At 35.1% G+C, this 12,789-nt stretch overlaps 1 protein-coding gene across 8 annotated transcripts in view; it reads right to left on the reverse strand.

Moving 5' to 3' along the window:
- Nek11 (NIMA related kinase 11) overlaps positions 1 to 12,789 on the reverse strand; it is a 315,212-nt gene that overhangs the window by 214,421 nt on the left and 88,002 nt on the right. For 7 of the 8 annotated variants that reach the window (XM_076868276.2, XM_076868271.2, XM_076868272.2 and 4 more), the window contains one exon: positions 8,792 to 8,910. The exons of the other annotated variant lie outside the window; for it this stretch is intronic. In XM_076868276.2, coding sequence (XP_076724391.2) covers positions 8,792 to 8,910 — 119 coding nt within the window. The remainder of the gene's footprint in view (positions 1 to 8,791; positions 8,911 to 12,789) is intronic. 8 annotated transcript variants of the gene reach the window in all.

Genomic DNA, 12,789 nt, shown 5'->3' on the forward strand with positions numbered 1-12,789 from the left:
TAAACCAATGATAAATCAGCTGAAAGAGAAATTAGGGAGACTATCCTATTTATAATAGACTCAAAAAAATAAAATACCTGGGAATCAATCAAACAAAAGAGGTAAAAGATCTCTACGTTGAAGAAGACCTTAGAATATGGAAAGATCTTCCATGTTCTTGGATAAGCAGAATTAATATTTTCAAAATGGCCATACTACCAAAAAACACCATATAAATTTAATGCAATTCCTATAAAGGTTCTGATGACATTCTTCATATAAATAGGAAAAGCAGTCATGAAGTTCACTTGGAAAAATAAAGGGCCTAAAACAGCCAAAGCAATCATTAGCAAAAAAAGTAAAGCAGGAGGCATCACAACACCAGAACTTAAATTATACTACAGAGCTACAGTAACAAAAACAGAATGATATTGGCACAAAAACAGACATGAAGACCAATGGTACAGAACAGAAAACACAGAGATATCCCCACATATATACTGTTATCATATACTAGACAAAGGCATCATAAACATACATTGGAGAAAAGATAGCCTCTTTCCCAGCACAAATGGTGCTGGGAAAATTGGAAATTCATATATAGTAGAATAAAATTTAACCCCTGTCTCTCATCCTGTATAAAACTCAACTCAAAGTAGATCAAGAACATAGGCATTAGCAGAGACTCTGTGCCTACTAAAAGAATATGTAGGCCTAAATCCTCATCATGTCAACTTACGTACTGACTTTTTCAACAAGAATCCTAAAGAGCAAAAAATAAAATCAAGAATAAATAAATGGGATGTAGATCAAATTATAAAGCTTCTTCTCAGTAAAGGAAATAATCAAAATGTGAAGAGAGAGCATACAGAATGGGAGAAAATCTTTGCCACCTGCACCTGAGATAGAGCATTGATCTCCAGGATATACAAAGAATTCAAAGGACTCAAAACCAAAAAATACAAGTAATCCAATCAACAAAAGGGCAAAGGAAGTGAACTGCACTTTATAGACGAAGAAATATAGTCAACAAATATATGAAAAAAATGTTCAACATCTCTAGCATTAGAGAAATATAAATTAAAACTACAATGAGATTCCATCTCACTCTAGTCAGAATGTCAGTTATCAAGAATACAAGTAATAATAAACGTTGGCAAGTACGTCGGGGGAAAAATTTACTTGCTGGTGGGACTGCAAATTGGTAGAACCTCTGAAAAGCAGTATGGAGATTCCTCAGAATACTTGGAATGGAACCATCAATTGACTCAGTTATTTCATTCCTCAATATATACCCAAAGGACTTAAAATGAGCATGTTTTAATTAGTTTTTTTTCACCACTATGACTAAAGGACATGAACAGAACAATTGTAGGGGAGGAAAAGTTTATTTGAGGGCTCACAATTTCAGAGGTCTTAGTCCATAAAAGATTGGCTCCATTCCTTGGGGCTTGAGGTGAGGCAGAACATCATGGTGGAAAAGTGTGGCAGAGGATAGCAGCTCACATGATGATCAGAGAACAGAAGAGACTTCACTCTCCAGATACAAATATATACCCAAGCCACACTCCAATTCCCACCTCCTCCTGGCACATTCTGCCACTTCAGTTACCACTCAGTTAATCCCTATCAGGGGATTAATTCACTGATTAGGTTAAAGCTATAACCCAATCATTTCTCCTTCAAACCTTCTTGCATTGTCTCACACATGAGCTTTTGGAGGACACCACATCTAAACCATAACAGCATAAGACAGTGACACAGCCAAATCAATGTTTATAGCAAGCAACTCAATTTACAATAGCTAAGCTATGGAACCAACTTAGGTTCCCTACAACAAATGAATGATTAAAGAAAATGTGAGAATACACACACACACACACACACACACACACACACACACACACACAATGGAATATTGGTTAGCCATAAAGAAGAATAAAATTATGGCATTTGCTGGTAAATGGATGGAACTACAAACTATCATACTAGGTGAAATAAGCCAGTCCAGAAAAAAAAAAAAAAAAAGCCGAATGTTCTCTCTGATATGTGGATGCTAACACAAAATAAGGGTGTGGGGAGGGAAGAATAGAATTTCTTTGGATTAGACAAAGGGGAATGAAGGGAAAGGAGTTGGGATGTGATTAGGAAAGACAGTGAAACTCTACATTTTGTGCAACCACAAGAATGGGATACCAATTAGAATAAGTTATATTCTGTGTATGCATAATATGTTAAAATATACCCTGTTATGTTTATCTAAAAAGAATACATAAAAAATTAGTTTATTTATTTTGTGCTTATAGTAAGCAAAAAATGGCTTCCAGCAAAAAAAAAAAATCTCAGCATATACTTTGTTTAATATCCATTCCTTTTAAGTATACAAATATCAAAGCCAGAAAATAATATGGTAAAAAGAAACATAGGTGGCTTACATAAAATCTTTCTTCTAAAAATCTCAAAGTACTTCTCCATCTGTTATTTCATTTGTCCCATATCATATCTACTCAAGTGATAAATCCCTCTCATTTCTTCATTTCATGACATCCAAGTGACCTGGTTAAGATTCAACAACAGTTTGTGCTAGACCTCCTATTTCCACTTCCTCCATCAGACCATTCTCCCTCAGTCTGCATGGCCTTTGCTAGAGTGAAGTAGAGTCTGTGGAGGATTAGTCCCAGCCCACATTAGGGCTGTGGAGAACATATGGACAATTCAACCTTCATCTTCCCTTAACTCTTATCTTAATAGTTGCTAAAACCTTGGCTCCCTTCCCTGAAGTTCCTTCATCTGATAAGGTCTCAGGGGAGCCCACAAACTCTTCTTGCCAAAGGTGCTAGTACACTAGTGATGGTAGTCCTTGGTGATGCACAGTGTAGGCAGCCTCTGTTGCCAGTCTCTACCATATGCCCACACCCTGGACTCTGAGGTACCTGCCTGACTTTCTTAATATATGACATGTCATGATGACAAGCCCTCTAAGTTTTAAGGCAGGAGCTGGGTGAGGGTTTCCTCAAACTATTGGCTGTTGCCCACACAGCAGGAATGTGCTTACACCTGGTGCAGGAGTGAGTCTGCCTTGAAAAAATAAGTAACCCCAGGACATCCTCAAGAAGTGGGAACAAAGAGAAAATAAGAGTCTTAAGTAACAACAACGTCTCTCAAAACTTTGCTCTGCTTTTCCATTTCCAAACCTGGGGTAGGACTCCTCTTTCACCAGGCATATTTACTGACATAGATTCCGAGTAGGTCCCTTTCCTAGTAGCTCACTGAATTAAAAATAAGTTCTTTGCCACATGTGGTATGCACATCTAAAATCCCAGCTATTTGAGAGGCTGAGGCAAAAGGATCTGACAAATTTGAGCCCAGCCTGGGAAACACAGTGAGACCCTGTCTTAAAAGAGAGAGAGAGTGTTCTTTAGGCCATTTCACCAATCCCCACCCCCCACCCCACCAGGGACTATTTTAGCTACTCCATCTCAATACCTCACCAACATGAGGGGCTAGGAGAGATGAGGAAGTCACCTTAGGTAAAGTGCCCAACCTGCTGTCTCCCCACTGTGAAAGTGCCAAATTCAGTAAGGCTTCAAGACTACTAGGAAATGAACTCACTTCAGAGCGGCTACTCTCTTTTAACTTAAAAAATTGAGGCTAAGGAACTCCACATCTCTTCAACAAGAGTAAGATTTGTTCAACATTCTCAAAATAGCTTTTATTGAATTGTGATTATTCTCAGCTATGTTTAAAAAAGTTTTTTTTTTTTTTGTAGTTGTGTATGGACAGAACTTATTTGTTTATTTTTATGTGGTACTGAGGCTTGAACCCAGTGCCTCACACATGCTAGGCAAGTGCTCTGCCACTGAGCTACAGCCCCAGCCCTATTCTCAGCTTTTAACAGCATTATTTATGTGTTTATGCCATATGCTACATGTTTTGAATATTCCAAATATAAAAATAAAACAAATTAAAATGAGTGCAGAGGAGCTACAAAGTTGTGAACAAAATCTTCATTTCTTCTGTTATCTTATTTCTCTTAGTTTTGTCAGGGTTGTCTTTATCTCCTCTGGTATTATTTGGTCAGGGTGCTCCGGAGAAACAAAACCAATATGTTATTTATGAATACAGTAAATAATGCAAGTATGGAACATGAGAAGCCCCATAATTTGGCATCTGTAAGCTGGAGGGTCAGGAAAGCCAATGACGCAATTAGTTAAAGTCTGAAGGTTCGAGAACCATGTGAGCTAAAGTGTAAATCCCTATACAAGTTGGGAGATGAGACGAGATGATGAGATAAAATGAGTTATTCCAGCTCAAACAGTGAGACAAGTAAAAAAGGAATAAGTTCATCTTCCTCCATCTTTTGTCCTATTCAGGCCATTAATGGACTGGATGATTTCCACTCACAATGGGGAGGAAGATAGATCTACCTTATTGAGTACATTGTTTCAAATGCTAATTATGTTAGTCAACTTTCACTGGCTGTGACCAAAACAGGTGAAAAAGAACAACTTGGAGATAAAGTTCATTTTGGCTTACCATTGCCTAGGTTTAGTCTGTGGTCTACAGAGTCCATTGCTCTGGGTCTAAGGTGAGGGAGAACACCATGGTCAAGGGTGTGGTAGAGGAGTGCTGCTCCATTCATGGCAGCCAGGAAGCAGAGAGAGGGAAGGGGGAAGGGGCTTTAGGGAAGATGTACTATTCTAGGGCATATTCCCAGTAACTCACCTCCTCCAGCCATACCCCTACCTGGCTACAGTTACCACCCAGTGCATTCAAACTGATTAGGTTATACCTCTCACAATCCAATCATTTCACCTCCAAACATTCCTGCATTAACAAAGAAGCTTGGGACAGGGAGCTCATCTCAAACCATAGCACTAGTCTTACCCTGAAACACTCTCAAAGACTCACCCAGAAACAATTTTTAATCTGGGCTCCCTCTTGCCCATTCAAGTTGACATAAAATTAACCATAAATGCACTAAAATATTTTGCAGTGCATTAGCAAGAGTTGGCAAATCTAACCTCTTCATATGAATGTATTCTTTCTGAAGTAATCTCTTTAACTCCTATGTAAGCAATCTATGTAATTTTCAAAATATACTTTTATAGTACAAACTGTATAAGAAAAAAAGCTAAAATAATGCTTTGTAGACAGACCTATTTTTATTGCTTATAGCCTGAAAGATGTAAAGCTGAGTGAAACATTATAGTAGGTTATATTTTTGTTCTCAAATATTCACACCTTTTATACTTTGCAGTGAATGCTCCCTTTGGGAGGTAAAGTCATCCCCACCCCTCTGCTATTGTACTTGGTTCATGGCTTTCTCTGGGCAAAGGCATGTGAAACATAAAGGACTATTGTCATATCTGAACAAAAGCTCTAAGAGCCATTGAATGTTGCCCTCTCCTTTGTCCCTCTGCCATGAGAAAAGCAAGTCCAAATTAGGAGCTGGTTCTTTGGTTTGGGTACTGGAATAATAAGACTGACATGTATAATAATAGAATATGAATATATGATAATATGAATAATAATATGAATAATAGAACAGACATGCAGATGACCCACTACTGCCAACATGCAATATGAAAAAAGAGGAGACATTGAGTTTTATTAACACAGCATGACTCCCCGTCTTAGGAATGAGTTTTGTTGCTACATTCACAAGGTAACTTTTAGTGAACAGTGACTTTTCCTGGATTCTAATATCATAAATGCCACATGCTAAAAAAAATCATTTATTTGGATTTAAATGGTTGTTAAAACAAGTAATTAAGTGTGCTTATTTTCTGAAGGAATTACATCTTAAATACTAAATTAAATATTGAAAAATAACAGAAGTACAATTAGTTCATATATTTATGACTATAAAAATATACAGCATTTCTCCATTTAAGAATTATTCTGGAGATTGGATCAAGATGAAGACACTTGCCTTCTCTATCCCATTCAAAATTCCCCAAAATATAAAATATTACACAAGAGGGAACTCATAATGGTGCTAGGAAACAACAGTTACATATGGTCAAGAATTTTTGAAAAATCCCTGAGAGAATGCAAAAAGAGGAATCCAAAACCCAAAATACACATGGAGGAATCCTGCCTCTGATCTCTCCACCTACAGCAGCACCAGCGCAATACAACACCCTGTATAGCTTTTCTCACTTCTTTGTCTCACTCTTCCCACATTCTGGCTTCTGCTTCATGACATCATCTCCCAAATAAACTACTTATACACCAGACTTCATTTCAGGACTCTGATATTAGAGGAACCCAAACAAAGACAAGCCTCGATATTTCCTCAAGATCTAGAACCTCACTTCTAACTCCCTTATCACCCCCCTTTCTTTTTCTCTCCTCCTCTCCCTCATTCTCTATGTTCTTTCTGACATATTCACAATTAAACTCAACACCATTGTTTCAAAACTATTTAACTCATCCAGGCAAAAAATCTCAGATTCATCTTTGACTTTATTCTACCACATCTCACATAACCATTTAAATTTCAAGTCCAATCATTTTAATTTTAGTTAATTCTAATCCTTCCCAACCCTGACACTGCTGCCACCTTGGTTCAGATCTCATAAACTCATGCATGGATATTATAAACTCAGTTAATAACCAAAGTTCCCTCTCTCCTCATAATTTATCATCTAATCTTCCTGAAGCAAATGCTGGTCACATAGCTCCATTCAAAAGGCTCCTGTGGCATTCAATGTGTATACTACAAAATAAAGCTCTCTGGATCTCAACCTACCTTTGTCCATAACTTTATTCATTCATGCACTCCAAGAGCCTTTCAAACTGAACCACTACTACTCACTCTAAAAGTGCCAGTTTCCCATCTTTGTGCCTTTGCTCACTCTGACCCCCAAACCAAGAAAGCTCTTGACCCATCTTTCACCATATTCCAAACTTATGTTATATCAGATGCCAGCTCTTTCAAGAAGTTACATAGAGCTTAACCATTTATAATCTTTTTAAATGTATAATATCTTAATATATATTATCTATTATCTAGCCTTACAAAGTTAGCAGGGAAGGTTCCAGTATTATCCCTATTTTATAGTTGAGGAAACAAAGGCTTGGAAAGATTATGAAACTTACCCAAGTTCATGAATCTATTACGTAGTAAAGACAATGAATCCTGGGCACCCACTAGGCTTATAGCTACATGAGTATGAGTTTTGTCTCTGCTAGTTTACTAACAGTTCTTTAAGATTAAAATTTATTGTTAATTTATAACTAAGTAGTGAATGAATAAATGAACCTAAATTTAAAATTGACATTTCCCCGCCTATACATAAAAACTTTACAATAATTGATAGTTGTAATAGCAATAAATAAAATGCACCATCATTTGATATCTAAATCACAAAGGATAGTATTTCTGATCCACAGATCCACAAATATCCAAATATTTAGCTTCATTTAATGATATTCTTTGAATATTGAAGGATTATGAAAATATAATCCTCCCTTTTAAAAGCTTATTTTAAGTTCATTTTTTAATTATTTATTTCTCATTTTATTTATTTAATTATTACATAATTACTAAGCAGCCTCAAGTGCATCAAAAATTTTGGGGGTTGTTAAATCAACTATATTTCAGTTTTATGTTTTGCATATGAAAGTCATAGTCTTGGTGTGTGTGTGTGTGTGTGTGTGTGTGTGTGTGTTTAGTTGTTTTCCTTATAAGTTAACAGCATACTTGGAAGTAGTTTAAAACAAAAAGGAACATAAATATGACTATATGTGCATGGAAGTCTATAGTCAGCAGCTTTGTGTAGTTTATTAAAAGGTAATTTTTATATTTATTCATAATTGTCTCAGGACATTTTGACATTAGCCCAATGATTGCTATGAGTTGTCAATGAATCAGTAACTATCTGCATCACCAAGCATTTGTTTCAGAAGACATATGACAATTTACAGGATAATTTGATTACTTTTTATGCTATTAAAAAAAAAGATGACACATTTAAGCAATTTGATATCCATGAATAGTCAGACCTTTATGTAGCCTACAAATTATCACTTCTGATCAAGAAGAATGTTATCACATATATGTGAGTGTTACCACAGGCACCTCAGACTATCTACTTTATCTGTATATGTTCACCTTTTCAATTGCATCCATATGATTTTGTGGGTCTATAAAACATTTAAAATCCTATATATTTTACTTTTAACCTATAGAATAATCATAAAAAAGTTTTAAAATATATCATTGAGGGAGAGAATGATAAACAAAAATTCTAGATAACTGAAACTCATAAAACATACTTTGACCTTCATTATCAGATATTTCACATCAAAATTGACTTTCTATCTCAATATTTATCTTTGTGAGGCCAAAGAATATCTTCCATATCAGTTACTTAGCTCTACTTGGGACATGGACCCAGCTAATACATTCTAAGGTGACCACACAATTCATTTGTGGCATACCCAGGAATTTAAAACTTAATCATGTTATAATATACAATGCATTCATAGTCTACTAAGATATCTAAGAATCAATTATAATTCACAGATGTCATATACAAGGAAATGTATTCAATAAAAGTTTCTGTCTGTGTTCAGAGCCAATTTTATTTCTAGAACAACAAAAGTTATGAAAGTAAAACCTCTGGATATAATCATTCAACACTTTACTCAAGAAAAAAGAATAAAGATTTTTAAAAAGATGTCTCACTATAGCAAGTTACCTTTCTGATGTTTGCTTTCAAATTTAATCAAAAAAATCACTTTTCAAACCCAGACATGACTGTTAAAATATATTCTGATCCCCAGGAGCAAATGAACATACCTCTCATGCATGTAGTCAACTCCTAGCAACAGCTGGATAAACCATTCTCTTATTTGATTTTCTGAAAATATTTTCCCAGATCCTTTATATTCCTGAATTTTATAATCCAGATCTCGGCCCTAAAACAAAACAAAAAAAAATCACCTTTCACATACATTTCAGTTAAGACTTAAGATTTTAAAGTCAAGCTTTTTTAATAATGGTAAATAAATGGCAGTCACTGTTTATCATAAAAAAGTGAGGCTTACTACTACTCGTAACTATCACTAATATTCCCTCCTTGACCAAACTCTAGTCAGGCTCCTATGAGCCCTCTTTTCAACTAAGCCTCAACTTTGACTGCTAAAGATTGGAAGAAACACACTAATATCATTTCTAGCAATCCAAGTACCTACCCTTAGGATGACAGGAACCACCCCCTTAGAGTGTTTGCCTGAGAAAACACAGAGCAAAAGAGTTTACTGTTGATTCCAGAAAATACCTAAAGATAGGGCCCTTGTCTCCCTGAAGTCTTGGAAGGAAGGAATTCTAATTTTAATGATCTCCAGTGAGCAAACCCAATGGGTTTCACATGGGCCAACCTCCATTTTCCTGTTTTTGTAATCTGTTACTGCTCTAACTCTGCTCAGGATCCTGTAGTTCTCCCTCTCCTCCCCTTCATCCTCCGAAAACACCCAGTCACCTGTGCAGAAACTGGAATGGAATTCAGTTACTATCAGTTGCTACTGATAGTAACTGAATATAACCTAATATAACCTAAATATATAACCTAAATGTCTGCCTGTGTTTATCTCTGACACCACTCAAGGGTAAAACCTTTATACAGGAAAAAATTAACACACATATCTCCAACCAAAATCATTTTTATTACATTACCTAAATATGAACCCTAAATAGTACCCTTACATGAATATACATTAAAAATGTAAGTAAATAAAATTCAAATTGGTGACATTAATGTAAAGTGATGATATTTTGATGAAACTAAATTGGTGCTTCCATATGCATTCAACACTGATTGTTATTATATTATTGTTATTATATCTATATATTATATATTATATATTATATTATATATAGATTTGAGTTTAACATATCTAAACTAATGTGTAGGTAACTGAATTTTCCTTTTTTCTATTTCCAGAAAAACTTTCAGGAACACAACAACTGTTGGAACTATTTGGGGTCCCAAACACATCATGTAAGCCTTTAGTCAGTCTCTGTCCTGTCTTTTACTGGTGACAGGTAAAGTTATAATACTTACTATTACTGCCCAAAACTAACTGCGATCCAAACTACAAAACTAGAAATTGCCTGCAGTGTCTAAGATCCTTTCTAATTATGATTGTATTTATGCATTTTAATTACCATAGAAATGAAAACACTAAGTGTTAACTCCTCTTAGAGAACCCTTATACCTGGTCCCTTTTATTTTATAACACTGAGAAACTAGAGACAATTGAGAAGTGTTTTCTGAAGAAAGGATAGGTTAAATGCAATTATGTTTGGTCTTTGTAGGATGGAAAACACAGGCCCCATGTAGAGGGAGAAAGTTCCTTGCCATGTCCACTGGGATCATAAAAGGAAACATGAAGCTACTCACAAACTATTTATGGCAGAGTCCTTATTAGAATCAAAGGAAAAGCATTTACAGGCAATGAGACAATCCAACTGAAATTACTTGTAATCAAACAACATGAGGTCAACTGACTAATTCACTTGTAATGCATTTTTTATTTCCTTTCAGGATACTGTGCAAATATTTGCTCAGGGTTTTCTCTCCTCTCACACAGAGCCATAACAAGTCAAAAGTATATCAAACATTTGCTTGCAGCCTAGCTCAGGCAGTTTCCTTCTGAATTTTTTTGAGCCAAGTAGATCAAAGTTTATTGTAATTCAAAAATATAGTGAATTCAATATTTGACTACTTAGCAAAAGACTATCATTTCCTTCTCATTTTCCACACCTACTTTTGCTCTCCTCTCTTAAAATTGTATCAGAATTCTATTGCATCATATAAGCTGTATTGTCATGTTTCTATAAGTTGTGCAAACATTTTTTACAATAGAACATTATAATGTCCTGTAAAGTAGACATGAAAGTCCTTCAAACAAAAAGTGAAGTGTATAGATGCTTGTGTGTGTGTGTGTGTGTGTGTGTGTGTGTATTTCCAGTCCCATTTTGCTTTCTGACAAAGAGGACTATATATCAAATCTTTCCCTCAAACAAAAAAAAAAGTTTAAAACAAAAACAAATCTTCTTTCAATATCTCATAGATTTTTCTGAACATGGTAAAAATTCTTCAGTGGCAGAAAGATAATAATCAACATATCAACATATCCTCATCTCCTTCCTGAATAGCTCAGAAGAGTGGGAAGGAAGGAAAAGAGGGGAAGGGATGGGAACAGAAAGGAGAGAAGGAAATCAAAAAAGGAAGAAAAGGGAAAAAAGATAGGAAGGTAGAAGAGAGGAAGAGAAAAATAAAAAACTGACCTTAAAGAAATACCAGGGGGGGAGCTGGGGTTGTGGCTCAGTGGTAGAGCCTAGTACGGGTGAAGCACTAGGTTCGATCCTCAGCACCAATAAAAATAAATAAATAAAATAAAATAAAGGTATTGTGTCCAACTATTGTGTACAACTAAATGTATATATAGATAGATACAGATAGATATAGATATATTTAAAAAAAAGAAATACCAATGGTGCACATCTGTAATCCCAGCAACTTGGGAGACTGAAGCAGAAAGATTGCAAGTTTAAAGCCAGCCTCAGCAATTTATCAAGACCCTCAGCAACCCTAAGACCCTGTCTTAAAATTTAAAAAATTATAAAAGAGCTGAGGATGTGGTAAAGTGCCCCTGGGTTCAATCCCCAATGCAAAAAAAAAAAAATGCAATACCAGTGAAGTTGACTGATAGCTAATTGTATCAATCTGATCTTTTCACTTTAGGAAAGTTATGCACAAGTATAGTTATCTCTATAAACATGTCATTCATAGATATAATTATCTGCCCCAAGTGTAATAATATTAAAATTTGGAGAAAGTTGTGCATTAAATTGCATTCCTTTTAGAAATTTATCCCCAAATTGCAATACTGCTTTCCATTTTCTATTGTCATTTTAAACTGTATTATATGAACTTTTACACTTTTTTTTAAAAACAGCTTCTGTACTGTCTTCTTTGTGAGTGAGCAGAATTGCTTCCTCTGGGTAATCCTGCCATAATGATATCATACCCTCTGGGTGACATTAATTGTTACTGCCAATCAACTCTTCACACTTTCTTCTCGTGTAGTGAGTAGAAGTTGAGTGCCTATTTCTTGCACTGATAGTAAAAGCACAATTTCCGCTAACTACATGAATACTTGTAGACTACTGATGGGGGGAAATGCATCTTCCATAATAAGTCTCAAAGTGAAATGTCAAAAGGAGATACACAAATTTCTTCTTACCACTGAGTAGAACCATATGAAGAAATTTATCAGTTCTTAGCATTAAGTAGAGGACAATGAGTCAACAGGGAGATGAAAAACCAAAAGGTTAAATTAATCTGAGAGCTAGGCCTTGCACACAAGTTCCTCCTATAATTTTCTTTTATATATTCATCTCCAAGAAAACCTATTTGTTTTGCATTTATCATGTTTTTAATAAACACACTAGATTATTTTTTAAGGATTTAAATAAGATAGAATACAAAAAATTATGCTTTGCTAAAACAAAGAAAGAAAATTTTGTGAAGCAGTCTGATTTTAACTCAGCAATATGAAAATAATTTATTTCTTAGTTCTCTAAGCTGTCTTACAAATAACAACCAAATGTTTTTGATGAAATGGCACATTTCTGTTTAAGAAGTTCTTGCTACAGTATCTGTAAATTCATTTTGGTTTCTTAACTTTGTCTTTGAGGAATGGTGACTTTTATTGCTAAGACAAATTTAATGAAGATTATTGACTTGAACTTGAACCAATATTAATGTTGCCCTTACTCTATATTGCTGA

This window comes from Callospermophilus lateralis, chromosome 10, assembly GCF_048772815.1.
Source record: "Callospermophilus lateralis isolate mCalLat2 chromosome 10, mCalLat2.hap1, whole genome shotgun sequence".
Classification (NCBI taxonomy): Eukaryota; Metazoa; Chordata; class Mammalia; order Rodentia; family Sciuridae; genus Callospermophilus; species Callospermophilus lateralis.